At 36.8% G+C, this 18,094-nt stretch overlaps 2 protein-coding genes across 4 annotated transcripts in view; both read right to left on the reverse strand.

Annotated features, from left to right (window-relative positions):
* LOC113920445 overlaps positions 1–8,668 on the reverse strand; it is a 129,812-nt gene extending 121,144 nt beyond the window's left edge. The window contains exon 1 of the mRNA XM_027590689.2: positions 8,539–8,668. Within this exon, the coding sequence (XP_027446490.2) occupies positions 8,539–8,668 (130 nt within the window). The remainder of the gene's footprint in view (positions 1–8,538) is intronic.
* A 2,469-nt stretch (positions 8,669–11,137) lies between these two features.
* Positions 11,138–18,094, reverse strand: part of EPSTI1 (epithelial stromal interaction 1) — a 95,024-nt gene continuing 88,067 nt past the window's right edge. For all 3 annotated transcript variants that reach the window (XM_027591093.2, XM_027591092.2, XM_027591094.2), the window contains one exon: positions 11,138–11,661. In XM_027591093.2, coding sequence (XP_027446894.1) covers positions 11,653–11,661 — 9 coding nt within the window. In that variant the 3' untranslated portion in view covers positions 11,138–11,652. The remainder of the gene's footprint in view (positions 11,662–18,094) is intronic.

The raw sequence follows: 18,094 nt of genomic DNA on the forward strand, positions 1-18,094 counted from the left end.
AGCAATCATGCCTGATAAGTGGTAATCATAAAGATACTGGACTGGAGAAAAGAGTGGAAGAACTCAGTGAGACCTTCAGTAAAGAGGTAGAAAACATTTAAAAGAACAAATCAGAATTGAATACGATAATAGAAATTAAAAAAAAAAACACTAGAAAGAACCAACAGTAGATTAGAGGATGCAGAAGAATGTGTCAGTGATCTGGAAGACAAGGAATTGGAAAGCACACAAGCTGAACAGAAAAAAGAGCAAAGAGGAAAAAAAGGAACACTAAAAATTGAGGACAGATTAAAAGATCTCTTGGACACGCACCTGGCTGGCTCAGTCAGTTAATCATCTGCCTTCGGCTCAGATCATGATCCCAGAATCCTGGGATCAAGTCCCACATAGGACTCCCTGCTCAGCAAGGAGCCTGCTTCTCCCTGTCCCTCTCCCTCTGCCACTCCCCCTGCTTGCGCTCTCTCTCTCTCTCTCAAATAAATAAAATATTTTAAATAAATAATAAAAGATCTCTTGGACAACATCAAGTGAACATTCACATTATAGGGGTCTCAGAAAAAGAAGAGAGAGAATGGTGTAGAAAACTTATTTGAAGAAATAATAGCTGAAAACTCCCAACCTAGGGAAGGAAATAGACATCCAAGTCCAAAAATCACAGAGTTCCAAACAAGATGAAGCCAAGGAGGTCCACACCATGGCACATAATAATTAAAATGTCAAAGGTTAAAGATAAAAAGAAAATCTTAAAAGCAGCAAGAGAGAAAGAAAAAGTTACCTACTGGGAAAAACCTATAAGACTATCAGCTGTTTTTTCAGAAGAAACTTTGCAAATGAGAACAGAGTGGTGTGATATATTCAAAGTGCTGAAAGGAAAAAAACCTACAACCAAGAATACCTGGCAAGGTTATCATTCAGATTTGAAGGAGAGAAGAGTTTCCCAGACAAACAAAAGATATAGGAGTTTATCACCACTAAACCAGTCTTATAAGAAATTTAAAGGGACTTTTTTTTTTTTAAGATTTTATTTATTTGACAGAGAGAGACACAGCGAGAGAGGGAACACAAGCAGGGAGAGTGGGAGAGGGAGAAGCAGGCTTCTCTCAGAGCAGGGTGCCCAATGCGGGGCTCGATCCCAGGACCCTGGGATCATGACCTGAGCCGAAGGCAGATGCTTAATGACAAGCCAGCCAGGCGCCCCTAAAGGGATTTCTTTAAGTGGAAAAGAAATGACCATAATTATACATAAGAAAATTCAGGAAAAGGATGTAAAATATGACAACATATACATAAAATGTGAAGAAGGGAGTAAAAAGGGAAGAGAAGGGGAAAAGAAAAAAGATTTTTTACTTTATTTTTACTTTTTTTTTTCTTTTTTGAATGTGTTTGAATTTAAATGACCATCAAATTAATATGGACTGCTATTTACTTAGGATGTTATATATAAATCTCATGGTAACCACAAACCCAAAACCTGTGATAGAGACACACACACAAAAAAACAAAGCCAACCAAAACACTATAGATACTCATCTATCACAAAGAAAGACAGAAAGAGAATAAGAAAGGAACAAAGAGGAATTATAAAAACAATCAGAAAATGAATTTTTTAAATGGCAATAAGTACATACCTATCAATAATTACTTTAAATGTAAATGACCTAAATGCTCCAATCAAAAGACATAGAGTGGCAGAATGGATTAAGAAAAAAAAAAGACCCATCTAAATGGTATCTACAAGAGACTTACCTCTGACCTAAAGATGCAGATAGCCTGAAAGTGAAGGGATAGAAAAACATTTACCATGAAAGCGGATATGAGAAAAAAGAAAAAGCCAGGGTAGCAATACTTATATTAGACAAAATAGACTTTAAAACAAAGACTGTAATAAGAGTCAAAGAAAGGCATTACATAATGATAAAGGGATCAAGCCAATAAGAAATTATAACAATTGTAAAATCTATGCACCCAACACTGGAGCACCTAAATACAAAGCACATAAAGCAATTATTAACAGACATAAAGAGAGAAATTGATGATAGTACAATAATAGTAGGGGACTTTAACACTCCTTTTACATCAATAGATAGATCAGACAGAAAATCAATAAGGAAGCAATGTCTTTGATTGACACAATGGCCCAGATGGACATAACAGATATATACAGAACATTCCATCCAAAAATGACCAAATATAGATTCTTTTCAAGTGCACATGAAACATTTTCCAGAATAGATCACCTATTATGCCATAAAACATACTTCAATAAATTTAAGAGGATTGAGATCATGCCATGAATCTTTTCCAACAACATTATGAAACTAGAAATAAATCACAAGGAAAAAAAACTAGAAAAAACACAAACATGTGGAGACTAAACAACATGATACTAAACAACCAGTGGGTCAATGAAACAATCAAAGAAGAAGAAAAAAATACATGGAGACAAATGAGAATGAAAATAGAGTGGTTCAAAATCTCTGGAACAGGGGCACACCTGGGTGGCTCAGTCGTTAAGTGTCTGCCTTCAGCTCAGATCATGATCCCAGGGTTCTGGGATCCAGCCCTGCATCGGGCTCCCTGCTCAGTGGGAAGCCTGCTTCTTCCTTTCCCACTCCCCTTGCTTGTGTTCCCTTGCTCGCTGTGTCTCTCTCTGTCAAATAAATAAATAAAATCTTAAAAAAAAAAAAATCTCTGGAACAGAGCAAAAGCCATCCTAAGAGGGACATATATAGTAATACAGTCTTCCTTCAAGAAATAAGAAAAACTTAAAGAATCTAACCTTACTCCTAAAGGAACTAGAAAAATAAGAACAAATCCCAAGGGAAGTAGAAGAAATAATAAAAATCAGAGCAGAAATAAATGATGTAGAGACTAAAAACACAATAGAAAAAAAAAATCAATGAAACCAAGAGCTGGTTCTTTGAAAAGATAAAACTGACAAACCGTTAGCCAGACTAATGAAGAAAAACAGAAAGGATCCAAATAATAAAATCTGAAATGAGAGAGGAGAAGTAACAACTGATGCCACAGAAATACAAAGGATTATGAGAATACTATGAAAAATTACATGCCAACAAACTGGACAACCTAGAAGAAATGGATAAATTCCTAGAAACATACCATCTTCTTCCAAAACTGAACCAGGAAGAAATATAAAATCTGAACAAACTGATTACAAGTAACAAAATTGAACTGGTAATTAAAAGAACTACCAAAAAATAAAAGTCTAGGACTAGATGGATTCACAAGTGAGTTCTACCAGGCATTTAAAGAAAAATTAATACCTATTCTTCCCGAACTATTATAGAAAGTAGAAGAAGAGGGAAAGCTTCCAAATACATTCCATGAGGCCAGCTTTACCCCGATACCAAAATCAAAGACACCACACACACACAAACTACAGGCCAGTATCCCTGATAAACATAGATGCAAAAATCCTCAACAAAACATTAGTAAACCTCATTCAACAATACATTCAAAAGATCATTCACCATGATCAGGTGGGATTTATTCCTAGGGTGCAAGGATGGTTCCATGTTCACATATCAACGTGATACATCACATCAACAAAACAAATGATAAAAATTATATGATCATCTCAATGGATGCAGAAAAAGCATTTGACAAAATTCAATATCCATTCATGATAAAAACTGTCAACAAAATGGGGTTAGCGGTAACATACCTCAACATAATGAAGGCCATATATAAAACCCACAACTAATATTATCCTCAATGATGAAAAACTGAGAGCTTTCCCTCTAAGGTCAGGAACAAGGCAAGGATGTACACTCTGACCACTTTTATTTAATGTAGTACTAGAAGTCCCAGCCACAGCAATCAGACAAGAAAAAGAAGAGGCACCCATATTGCTAAAGAAATTAAACTCTCACTATTTGCAGACAACAATGATACTATACATAGAATCCTAAAGATTCCACAAAAAAACTACTAGAGTAATAAGCAAATTCAGTAGAATGGCAGGATACAAAATTAATACCAAAATTCATAGGATGTCTATACATTAACAACAAAGTTGCAGAAAGAGAAATTTAAAAAAAATTTTTTTACAATTGCACCAAAAAGAATAAAATACCTAGGAATAAACAACCAAAGAGGTGGAAAAGCTTTTCTCTGGAAACTATAAAACATTGATGAAAGAAATTGAAGTTAACAGAAGTGGAAAGACATCCCATGCTCACAGATTAGAAGAATTAATATTATCAAAATGCCCATTTTACTCAAATCAATCTACAGACTCAGTGCAATCCCTATCAAATACCAACAACATCTCTCCACAAAACTAGAACAAATAATACTGAAATTTGTATGGAACCACAGAAGACCCTGAATAGCCAAAGCAATACTGAGAAACAAGAACAAAGCTGGAGGTATCATAATTCCAGATTTCAAGATATACTATAAAGCTATAGTAATCAAAACAGCATGTAATGGACACATAGATTAATAGAACAGAATAGACAGCCCAGGTATAAACCCATATTTATATGGTCAGTTAGTCTCTGACAAAGGAGGCAAGAATACATAATGGGGAAAAGACAGTCTTTTCAATAAATGGTGCTGTGAAAACTGGACAGCTACATGTAGAAGAATGAAACTGGACTACCTTCTAATATCATACACAATAATAAACTCAAAATGGATTAAAGACCTAAATAAGAGACCTGAAACCATAAGAATTCTAGAAGAGAACGCCGGCAGTAATTTCTCTGACATCAGCCACAGCAACATTTTTCTAGATATATCTTCTGAGGCAAGGGAAACAAAAGCAAAAATAAAATATTGGGACTACATCACAATAAAAAGCTTTTGCATAGTAAGGGAAACCATCAACAAAACAAAAAGACAGCCTACAGAATGAGAGAAGATATTTACAGATGACATATCTACTAAGGGGTTAGTATCCAAAATATATAGAGAACTTATACAACTCAACACCAAAAAAAAAAAAAAAAAAAGAATCCCCACAAAAAACAAAACCAAAACAAAACCAAGCAATCCAATGTAAAAATGGGCAGAGGACCTGAGTAGACATTTTTCCAAAGTAGATATACAGATGGCCAACAGATACATGAAAAGATGCTAAACGTCACTCATCATCAGGGAAATGCAAGTCAAAACCACAGTCAGATATCACCTCACACTTATTAGAATGGCTAAAATCAAAAACACAAGAAAAAACAAGTGTTGGTAAGGACATAGAGAGAAAGAAACCCTCAAGCACTGTTGGTGAGAATGTAAATTGGGGCAGCCACTGTGGAAAAACAGTATCAAGGTTCCTCAAAAAATTAAAAATAGAAATACCATATGATCCAATAATTCCATTATTGGGTATTTACCCAGGGAAAACGGAAACACTAACTTAGAAAGATAATATGTATCTCTATGTTTATTGCAGCATTATTTACAATAGCCAAGACATGGAAGCAAACTGTGTTCATCAATAGACAAATGGATGAGGAAAATGTGATGTGTGTGTGTGTGTATATATATATACACACACACACACACACACACACAAATGGGATACACATATTATAAATGTACATATGCATACCACACACACACACACACACACACACACACACACTATGGGATATTACACAGCTATAAAAAAGAATGAGATCATGCCATTTGAGACAGCAAGGATATACCTAGAGGGTATTATGCTAAGTGAAATAACTCAGACTGAGAAAGACAAATACCATATGATTCTACTCATAAATGGAATCTAAAAAAAAAAGTGAATGGGGTGCCTACGTAGCTCAGTCAGTTGGGTGTCTGACTCTTGATTTCAGCTCAGGTCATGATCTCGGGGTCGTGGGTTCAAACCCCATGTCTGACTTCATGCTCAGTGGGGAGTCTGCTTCTCTCCCTCTCCCCCTCCCCCTCCTCACTCTCTCTCAATAAATAAATAAATCTTGTTTAAAAAGTGAATAAACAAAAAGCAGAATCAAAACTATAAATATAAAGAACAAACTGATGGTTGCCAAAGGGTAGGGGTATGGAGTTGGGCAAATGGGTGAAGCAGAGAAAGAGATATAGGCCTCTAGTTATAAAAGAGTAAGTCACTGGGTATAAAAAGCAGAGCATGAGGCATATAGTCAGTGATACTGTAAGAGCATTGTAATGAGACAGATGGTAGCTACACTTGTGAACATAGCATAATACATAAACTTGTCAAATCACTCAGTTGTACACCTGAAACTAATGTGACATTGTTTGTCAACTACACTCAAATAAAAAATTAAGTTACATTTTTAAAAATAAAAAAACTATCAACATCATACCAAGAGGAAACCACAAAGGACAAAGATTGAGATCCAAATACATAAATATTTAAAACTCAATACTAAGTTAAATAATACTGTATTAAAAGATATATAAAAATTATATTACTTACAACATAATATCTTTACATAAACCTTTTACAAATCAGCTGTACACACACACACACACACACACACACACACACACACACACACACACACACACACACACGAAGATAAAGAATGACCAGTGAATCTATGGAAAAAAGAAGGGTTAAGATCTCAAATGACACTTTTTGCTCAGCATATAAACAGTGATTTACAAACCACAGACAGTATTAAGGATAGGGTATGCTTCTGGTGGTAATAAATATTTGTGCCACCTTTTGGGAAAGTAATTTGACTATATATATATATATTAAAACCTCTATAAATTCTAATTCAAGGTGTTTGTCCTAATCCAATCATTAGACAAGTAACTATAAGGATTTCTATTGCGGGGACTTTGATATACGTACAGATAGAGAAATATCTGGAAGGGTGCATACCAAAATAATAACTGTGGCTGTCTATAAATAATACCTGAAAAATCACTGTTTTTTTTCCTTTTTATTACTCATCTGTATGTCTAAAGTTTCTATAACAAAGACCTATTTTGTAACAATTTGTCTCATTTTTATTCTCTTTTTTAGAAGAAAAAAGCACTTCAAAAGCATAGAAATTGTGATGGAAACTTTGAGATTCCTATCCAAAGTTATCCACAAGTCAAAATTGTATTCCAATTGATTCAACAGGGCAGATTAAATGTGCAAAGCAAACAGTAGGCTCCCTTACACAGCAACTCTTGCTTCTTTTCTGCTTACTTCCACCTACATAGAGAATTGTTCAAGAAGATGTTTACAACACCATACATATTCTAGATAATTTTGGCCATGAAGTCACAATTTTCCATACCTGCACAATGATTTTTTTTCCTTTTTTAATGAGACCAGGTACTTGAACAAAATCTTTGTTTTGGGGAGGCAGGATACGGCAGGCAGTTGGAAGGAAATTAATGCCAACTGTCCTGAGATCCACTAATGTAAAAAGGTATCCCTTTCCCCTATATCAGCTCTTGATTACACACTGGGAAATAGCAGCAAGTGAGGAATGCTGAGCCTAGACACGACAACCAGAACACAACTGTGGACTTTGAGGTAGCTAGGCTGGCAGGTGTAAGGCTGAAAGGGCTTCATGCCACAGCAGTAAAATGCCTGCAACATTCACACATTTAGTCATTCTGGTGATGTTTCCAATCCAGGCGGAGGGATTTCGTTTTCCTCATATTAGGCAACGACAAAGATTTCCAATGGACCAAACATTTTATGTTAGTGTCAATAGCACTAACGCAGCTTCAGCTGGCAGAAGAGCGGAAAACCAAGCGTATCGGCATTGTTTACTCCAGAGAAGCTAGCTGAGTGCCATCTGTTCTCAGCCACCCACCCCCACCCAGTGCAGCCCTATCTACACTACACCTTTGTCCTGCTTCTGTGAGACCCTTCAGTCTTGGCCCCGGAACCTCAAGTCCCAAGGCTTCCCTGAATACACATTGGGAAAGTTCATTTCAACAGAATGACTGGTAACACAGAAGATCTCTTAATGCTGCAAAGTGTTATTAGTTTGGGGGAGATTTCCACAAGATGGTAGCATAGGGAAGTCCTGAACTCACTTCCTCCCAAGGACACACCTACATGTGGATCGTTTTTCTCTGAAAAAGACCTGAGAACTAGATGAACTACTTCTCCACAACAAGGGATTAAAAGACCAATATTGAGATGGGTGGAAGTAGAGGCACAGTCTCACCAAAAACCCCACCCCCAGCCTGGGACACACAACAGGGATCTCACCAGTCTGGCCCTTCTGCTGGAGAGAGGGGTTGGTGCCCACGCCAGTCACCCCAACCCCTGGGACCTGCACCAGAGTGATGAGCCTCCCAAACATCCGACTTAGAAAGTCCACAGGGCTGACACCCAAGGGACCCAAAGTGCTGTAGGAAACTGAGACTCCCCTTTCAAAGGACTTGATATAGTCTCATTTGTCCCAAGACCCAGCAGAAAAGCAGCAGTTTGATAAGCACCTAAACTGTATGTGAAAGAGATTCATTTACTAATCTAAAAGCAGCAGCTAAAGGGGTAGGGGACAGCCGAAACTACCCCCCATCCCAGAGATGGAGGTACTAGCCGTGCCATTTTTGGACACTCCATCTAACCTGCTAGCACAGGTGGGTGCGCCTGGACACAGAGCCCTCCCACCACTTTGCTAAGACAGTCAGGGGCCAGTGGTAGCAGCACCGTCTTGCTGCCTCGCTGAAGCCAGCAGCACACAGGTGGCAGGAGCATTCCCCTACTTCCCGGCTGGGGCAGGCAAACTTCAACAGTGGCAGCATTCTCCTGCTCCCTAGCTAAAATCCATGAAGTGTGGAAGGCTGCAACACTCCCCCATTCCCTGGCTAGGGCTAGCAAGTGTAGCGGTCATGGCATTCTTCCACTGCCAACATAAAGCTGGTACACTCTGCTGCTGCATTTTTGAAGCTCCTGGGCACGTTCGGTCAAGATATTTTCCTGCTGCCTTTCTGAAGCCAGAGAGTGTGCCCCAACCCCTACACTTTCTGCCCTGGCTAAAGCCAGTGGGGACACACAGGAAAGCCCCTTAATCACCTGGCCCTGGTAGCCAAGGGGGCTAGCATTTGTGAGCTCCATAGGAATGTAACAATCAGAAAGACAGTTCTTGGAAGGCCACCAACCCCAGGGCACTACATAGACAGAAGATGAAAACACAACCGCAGTCTTCCTGTGAAAAGGTTAATTTTCTTAACCTGGAGCTTCAGCCCGAGGGACAGGCTTCCAAAAAAAATTCGAGAGAATACTTCCAAACTCATTTTATGAGGCCAGCATTCTCCCGATGCCCAAACCAGACAAGGACACCACAAAAAAGCAAAATTACAGGCCAACATCCCTGATGAACACAGATGTAAAAATTAACAACAAAATATTAGCAAACCGAATCCAACAATACGTTAAAAGGATCATATGCAATTAACTGGGATTTATTGCAGCATACAAGGATGGCTCAACATCCACAAATCAATTGCAATATACCACATTAATAAAATGTAAGATTAAAATATGATCATCTCAGTAGATGCAGACAAAGCATTTGATGCAATTCAACATCCATTCATGATAAAACTCATTAAAGTGGGGAGAGAGGTAACATACATAACCCACAGTTAATATCATACTCAATGGTGAAAAGCTTAAAGCTTTTCCTCTAAGACCTAGAACAGGAAAAGGATGCTCACTCTCCCCACTTTTATTCAACATAATATTGAAGTCCTAGCCAGAGCAACTAGGCAAGAAAAAGAAAGAAAAGGCATCCAAATTGCAAAGGAAAAAGTAAAACTGTTACTATTTGCAGATGATTTGATACTATAAATGGAAAACCCTAAAGATGTTGCCAAAAAACTATTAGTATAAATGAATTCAGTAAAGTTGCAGGAATAAAATTAATATATAAAAATCTGTTGCATTTCCATATACTAATAATGAACTATAAGAAAGAGAAATCAAAAAAAGCAATTCTGAAAAAAAAAAGCAATCCTGTTTACAATTGCATCAAAAAGAATAAAATACCTAGGTATAAATTTAACCAAGGAAGTGAAAGACCTGTACACTGAAAACTATAAGACATTGATGAAAGAAATTGAAGGTAATACAAATAATTAGAAAGATATTCTGTGCTCAGGGCTTAGAAGAATTAATATTATTAAAGTCATACTACCCAAAGCAATCTACAGATTCAGTGCAATCCCTATAGAAATCCCAATGGAATTTTTCACAGAAAACAAATAATCCTTATATGGAATACTACTCAGCCACAAAAAAGAATGAAATCTCGTCATTTTTGATAAAATGGATGAAACTTGAGGGTAATATTCTAAGAGAAATAAGTCAGACAGAGAAAGACAAATACTGCATGGTTTCACTTATATGTGGAATCTAAAACAAAACAAACAAAACCCAAGCACACAGATACAGAAAACAAATTAGTGGTTGCCAGAGAGGTTTTAGAGAAGTAGGGGACTGGGTGAAGGGGATGAAGAAACACAAACTTCCAGTTATAAAATGAGCAAGTTATGGGGATATAACGTACAGCATGGGGAATATACCAAATAATATTATATTAACTTTGCAAGGTGATAGATGGTAACTAGACAGCGGTGGTGAGTTTGCAATGTATACAAATGTCAAATCACTATATTATACACCTGAAACTAATATAACATTGCATGTCAATTACATGTCATTAAAAAAATAGTATTAGTTTCCCAGCTGCAAAAACTATTTACTCTTCCAACCTTCATTCTAAGACGAAATGCAGTGCTCTCCTATATAACATGGAGTTGGGACTAGAGCATAAAGCATGGAAAACCAATATTCTTGCACTCTAAGGTCTATGACCTGGTTAAAGGGCATAAAAGTAGGACAGGAAAGCCTACCGAATTAGCTATAGAACATTTTTCTCTATTGTATAGAGAAAAGACAAGTTTCCAAAACACCTAAAAACCACACATTGTATCCATATTTGTATCTAGTTGACTTTTATATAAACAATGGCCTTTCAGGCAATTAACTGGCCCACTATGAAAAACCAGAGGAACAGTATTAGTAGGTAAATCAATACCAAAGGCAGATCCAATAGTGATTGCAGTCCTACATTTGATCTACATGGACTATAAAGAATATAAAAATGAGACCCATCAAAAGAGAAAAACTTCAGAGATTTTCATTAAAAATAAAAACAAACCATTTATACAGAAGTATTTCAAAATTTATTCATAAATGCATTTAAAAGAGTATAAAAGATTTTTTCTTTTGCTCAGGTTTGTACCCCAGATTCAGTAGAGCTTAAAATTTAAAAAAAAGCTTCCCCAGATGTGATCTGAGACTTACATAAGAATTAGCTGCTTTGAGAGACAAGCATGCAGCACCCATAGGTCTTGCACACCTGAAAATATCAAATGATTCCCTCCTTTTTCATCTTACTAACATTGCTGTAATTAGGCTTCCAATAAGATGTGAAACCAATGAGAGAAATAGTGTAACATTCCAATGGCAGTAGAAATTAAATATGAGCTCAGCAATCAGCTCCTACAAACATGCATAAATGACAGGGAAAAACCGGTCATCCCCAGTTGTTCAGAGAAGTGGGTGGGCAATTGAAATCAAGGTAAAAACCGTGAGGATAAACAAAGGAGCGTTAAGGAAAATCATCAAGTGAGGTTCTTCAAGATCAGTTGACAAAGGACAGATGTAGGTATTTCTCATACATCCTGGAAGAAAAAGAAAACAAAAATGAATATAAGCAGCAAAACAAAATTCAGAGCCTCTGTTAAGTACAAAATGAAGTTCCCTGAAAGAACACTATTATATTGGGCTTAAATGCCTATTCTTTATTTAATGATTTGTCCCAGTGACGTGTTTTAATTTTCAAGTCCCATTGCATTTGACTCAGAAAATACTCTCTATCAACAATGTAATGGCTTCTTGAGTGACAGCTCATCAGCTGTGTTCTTAGAAATAGGTTAACATAGGTCACAAATAATAGTGTTCACAAATACTGTCATCCACCTCCATAGTTACGGCAAGGACAGGACCAACACAGTGTGAAGCAGAGCAATTTAAATGGAAATGTATGGAGTAGAATGGCATTGTATTATGCAGCAGAAAGTTGACTTCTAAGGGGACCTCCAGGAGGGGAGCTAGACTAAATGAGTCCCTCCACCACCACCACCCCCGACCCTGCGCAAAAGGTCAAGAAGTCTCCATCAAGCCTCCCAGAATGCTGGGCAACGTTGCACTTGGGATTCAGACCATTGCTGTTCTAACATTCTGGGAAACTAAAATCTCAGGTTGCCTCATAGGTCTTGGCAAACGTGCAACTGCCCTTGAAGACACAGGATTTAGAGTTTCCACAACATTTCAAAGAGTCACACCTACTGGTATCAGAGAAAACAGAGCTTGAAGTGATTCTTTCAAAGTCCTACCCTAGTCACATCATGAAAAGTAGTAGGGGTCTAGAAAACCAAAAAAATTTTAATGTAAAAGTAATTTTAATTTTTCAAAGAATGTATCTATATATAGATAGATATAAAGGAATATGAGACTAATGTGATTTAAATTTAAAAAGATTGAAAGATAAAGATCAATCTAATTTGTCTACCCAAAATACACTTATCAAAGACCTATTACTTAAGTGTTCATATGATGTTGCAAGAAACAAGTTTTTCTCTCTTTGGCTTTCATCATTGTTTTGTTGTATTTTCTGCCCTCCTTCTTTTCTTCTTCCTCAGCTTTTTATTGATTCCAGTAGTTCCTCCAAGCCCCATCTGTGAACTCTTCCCTCTCATTCCTGGGGGAGCTCAGCTGTTATCTATCAACTTCTAAATAAATGACACAGTTTAAATACATTCTGTATACTAAACTTTTGTCCACTTGTTATTTACAAAACATGTCCAGGATAAAAATTTTCATATATGGCTTCTCCTCTTTTTTTTGTATGGTGTTCTTTGATGAACAGATGTTTCATTTTAATGTATATTTATCATTTCTTTTTGGTTTATACTTTGGGTCTTACAAAATCTGCCCTAGTTCAATTTTATAAATAGTCTATTTTCTTCTAAAATTTGAAAAGTCTTCTTTTCTACTTATAAGCCTTAATCTACCTTAATCCACCAATCCATGTGGGTATTCAATTGTCCCAATAGTATTTGTTAAAGAGTACACTTTCCCCCAACGATGTACTTTGCCTTCTGTCATATGTCAGAATTCCAGAAAATGGTTGGGTCTGCCTGTGCCAATTCCAGGCTGTATTAAATGTTTAATCAAGTCTCCATACATACTTTTTATTTTATTTTTAGTAGTGAATTGGTTATTCTTGGTTCTTTGCTTTGACTATAATTTAATTAAATCTATAGATTATTTGAGAGCTCCTTCCTATTCCTGTCTATTAACAAGGTATAACTTCATTTATTCCTTAAGATTTTTCTATAAAAAATTTTTTTAAAGGTTATGTCCATTTTTGGTTTTGTCTTTTTATTAAATTTTTATTTGCAATTTATAGAAATGAAGTTTTTATAGATTGATCCTACACCTACCAACATTGTTGTCCTCTTATTTAATAACTTAAATATTAATTCTTTTGGATTTTCTGAGTAGATAATTATATCATCTGTGATTTATAAATGTTTCTTTTCCTTTCAACCCTTGCATATGATTTAAAGGAAATGCTTTTGATGTATTTCTATTATAGATTTTTGCTCCCTTTATTAGCTAAAGAAATTTCCTAGCAGCTTTGAGCACAAACGAGTATTGAAATATATCAAATGTTTTCTCTGGATCTACTAAGATGATCACACGGTGTTTCTCCTATAATTTATGAGGTAAATCATCTCAGTTTTTCTGTTTTGTTTTGTTTATTCATTTGTGATAAATCAAGCTTGCATCTGGCATAAATCCAATTTGATAAGGATATATTATGCTTTTTAAAGAAATTTATTATTGAATCTGTCAAAATTTTGTTTGTGATTTTTTTAAATCTGTGTTTATGAGTGAGCCTATATTCATATTTTTTTTTCTGTATAGTCTGTGTGTGATCTTGATTCAAGTTATATTCACTTGCTTAATTCTTTGGAGATTATCTTCTCTTTTTTTATTTATCTGGAAAACTTTGTAGACTTCCGGAATAATCTGTTTTTTGAATATTTAGTAGAGCTTTTCTGCAATCTGTCTAGGCCTGGTTTTTATTTTATGCAAAGGGACAGTGACAAATTAATTTAGATAGTGTTTGTATCATTTTGAATTCCCACCAACGATGTGTGAATGAACCCTTTCCCCACAGTCTTGCCAAAAGAGTATATTGCCGATCTTTTGTTCTTTTGCCAAAATAGATGAGAAATGGTATTTTTATTTAGTTCTTAATTTGTGTTCCTTTTATTGTGATGAATTCATTGAGTGCTTTGATTCCAAAGATTGTTTCTTTATTCCTAGAAGTTCTATTTTGTTCTTTTTCAAATCTTCTTGGTTGTCTTTGTCTCTTGTTTTTGCTCACTGCTTCAAATCCAATATTTGTTCCATCAAATGTTTTATACATAGCTATTTTAAATTTAGTATCTCAGCATTTCAGTATATCAAATCATTTGGTTCTAAATCTTTGTTGTTTTGCCAACCGTCAATCACAGCCACCTGTTTCCTTGTGCCTGTGCTAAGTTCCAATCACTGTCTTATGCTTGGGATAGATCAGTGAACAAAACAATCAAAGGGCCCTGATCGATGCAATATGGAACATACATTACCTCAGGGAGACACTAAGAGAAAACAGTAAATAATACATATAAATAAATAATGTTAGAAAGGTATGTTAGAAGTTGCAGAGTGCCATGGGAAAAAAAAAAAAAGTGAAGCCCAGAAAAAGGATGGCTAGAGCCAGGGATAAGGGCACAAGTGACGGCATTAAATAGATGGCCAAGGAACCCTCACTGAGGTGGGATTCAGGAAAAGGCTTGGAGAACAAATCATATGGAGAAGAGTAGAGAGGGAGCAGCCAGTGCAAAGGCCATAAGGTGAAAGAAGCCAGTTCCTTAAATTTTCAAAGAGCAACAAGAAAGCTGGTGTGGCTGGGAGGAATGAGGAAGAAGGGAAGGGCAGTGGTAGGAGAGCACCAGAGGGGTAAAGTGGGGTCTAGAGCAGGAAGCACCTGGTGGGCTACTGTACGGACTTTGGCTTTTACTCCACGTGATCTGGACAGTCATGGGAGCCACTGAAAGATTTTTTTTTTAAAGATTTTATTTATTTATTTGACAGAGAGAGACACAGCGGGAGAGGGAACACAAGCAGGGGGAGTGGGAGAGGGAGAAGCAGGCTTCCCGCGGAGCAGGGAGCCCGATGCGGGGCTCGATCCCAGGACCCTGGGATCACGACCTGAGCCGAAGGCTTAGGTCTTAATGACTGAGCCACCCTGGCGCCCTGCCACTGAAAGATTTCAAGGAGGAAAGTGACAGGATCTGGCTTCTGTTTCAAAGGGATAACTCATATTGAGAATAAGTTGTATGTGGCTAAGTGTGGAAGCAAGGAAACCATCTAGGAGACTATTTCAAGAATCTAGCTGAGCACTAACGGAGGTTAGGATGATGGTGGTGGAGGTAGTGGGAAGCTGCTGGTTTGTATATATTTGGAGGAGAAGTCAAGAAGATTTGCTGATAGATCAATTGTGAGTGACGTAAGATGGGTTGTACCAACATATGAAAGGATAAAGTGCAAATGGAGCACTCGGGTAGAAGGAATGAAAGGTTAACTTTTAGACATGTTAAGGTTGAAATGTCCACTAGAGATGCAAGTAGAGATGTTGAGTGGATAAATGGATATGCAAGTCTGGAGTCCAGAGGTCAAGGCTGGAATTAGAAATGTGGGAGTAATAAACACATAAATGGTATTTAAATTCATGAGAATGAATGAGGCCACCAAGGTGTTAAGTGAACATAAAGTTCAGAAGGTGATCCAAGGTGGAACTCTGAGGTGCTCCAATGTTGAGAGGACAGCAAGATACAGGGGACCCAGCAAAGGGGAATGAAAAGGAGTAGCCACTAGGACTGGTGGAAACCCAGGAGAGTATAATGCCCCAGAAGCCAAGGAAAGGGCTTCAGGGAGGAAGGGATGATTCACCATGACAAATGATGCCAATAGGTCAAAAGAGGAAGACTGGAAAATAACCACTGGACTTTGTAATGTGGACAACATTAGTGGCCATGGCAAGAGCATTATGGTTGGACTGATAAAGTCTAAATCATGGTGCTCGCTTTGGCAGCACATATACTAAAGTCTAAATCATGATTGAAATGAGTTTAAGAGAAATGGGAAGAAAGAAATTACAGACAGCTAAAGGATAGATACCTCTTGAAGTTTTGCTTGAAAAGGGAACAAAGAAACAGAACAGTAGCAAGAGGGAGAAGGGTATCAATATAATTTATATGTTTTATGCTGATGGGAATTTTCTAGTTCAGATGAACATTTGACCATTCAGGAGAGAGGGGAGTATCATTAGAATAAAATCCCCTGGTAGGTGGATGAGAAAGAATCTGGTCCCCAAGGAGAAGCAGACATAGAGGGAAGGATGTCTGTAGGGAGGCGGAGGTGGGGCCCTGAGGAAGCTCTCGCCTTTCTGTTACTGCTTCTTTCAAGTAAGGGAAGAGCCGATAACCACCTTGGACTTGACCAAGACTATCCTACTAAGGAAACTTTAATAACCTTCACACATATCAAAAGAAAATGATGTTCTTTTCTTTTTATCCATGAAGAATCCAAGCAGAGATTTATAGCTCACTTCCGTAAAGCCTACCAGTAGTCAGTGGTGAGCTAGATTTCCAAATCCTCATTCCCTTAACAGCAGCCCACATGGTATTCATTTACTCTCTCCCACCATCTTCCCCTCCATTCCAGGTATTTTTCTAAGTACTTTCTAAATTTTGAGAGTTGGTAAGTGGAGGAGAAAATGTGCAGTTTCCAAGTCTTGTCCAAAATCCGAGTTTCAATCATGTCTCACAACTTATAAATTCCATGAACTTGGATAATGTCTTCAGTCACAATGCCCCATTTTCCACAGGACTCCTACTCATCTATTCTTATGAATAAATCAATAATTCGTAAATTATAACTCTTGATACAAAAATATGTGTTTTCTTTTCTCTCTCTTCCATGTTGTCCCTATTCTGAATGCCATAGTGATACACATGAACGTACATTATGGATACACATCCAGCATCATTCCTTGCAAATTTGCCTACATTCAATTATCTTCTATATATGTATATAGAAGATAGTTGAATATATATATATTTGTGAAATCTATTCATCAATTTTAACTACTAAATGCCTTTCAAGAAAACATGCATAAGATTTCCAACAGATTGTCTTCTCAAAAATTATCTTTTGTCCATCAAGTATTTATTAAAGGGTGATCTGTAGAGTTTCCAGCAAGCACTTGATTATTTTGTTGTATTTTACCAGTTTAAAGATTTCTATCTGCTCCATTTTTTTTAGTAGGTACATATGCGCTTGGGCTTCAATTAAATTATAAAACCGAGTGTAGTTTTGATTCTATACACATTGCAAAGCCTACAATTATACACATTGCAAAGATTCAGTGCTGGTTCAATGATATATTGTGCACACAAAACACATTAAACACATATTACAACACAGTTACAAGGTTTTCTTCACAGAAATCCATAAGGACATTTCATTTCCAAAAAGTGCCTTTTGCTGTAGGGTTTTTTAAAAAAATCATTTTGTAGTGAAAAATTAAATACTGGCTTCTTTGATGTGCTAGTTTCACTGAAAGAATATATTACTAGAGAATGCTTACTATTTTTATAACCATATTGCGCTGAAAATCCTCTTGAAAAAAATTTCATTTGTTTTTGTTGTAGGTCTGGGCAAGGAGTGATAAAAAATCTTTACAGTCTAGGCAATCACACTGAGAACAAAGGGCAGGTGTCATTTTTTATTTTGATTGGCCAGCACTGAAACCAGGACTTTCTCCTCTCTAGAAACTATTGTGGAATTTACAGTAATCACCCTGGCTGACTGCCCATCACACAGCTGAACAGCACACCCAAAAAATAGTATCTTGGGGAGAAAGCCACAACATATTTTTAAAATTCTCATTGTTTTTACTCTTCAACTTTGAAAGCTTTTTTTTTAAGAGAAAAG

This window comes from Zalophus californianus, chromosome 3, assembly GCF_009762305.2.
Source record: "Zalophus californianus isolate mZalCal1 chromosome 3, mZalCal1.pri.v2, whole genome shotgun sequence".
Classification (NCBI taxonomy): Eukaryota; Metazoa; Chordata; class Mammalia; order Carnivora; family Otariidae; genus Zalophus; species Zalophus californianus.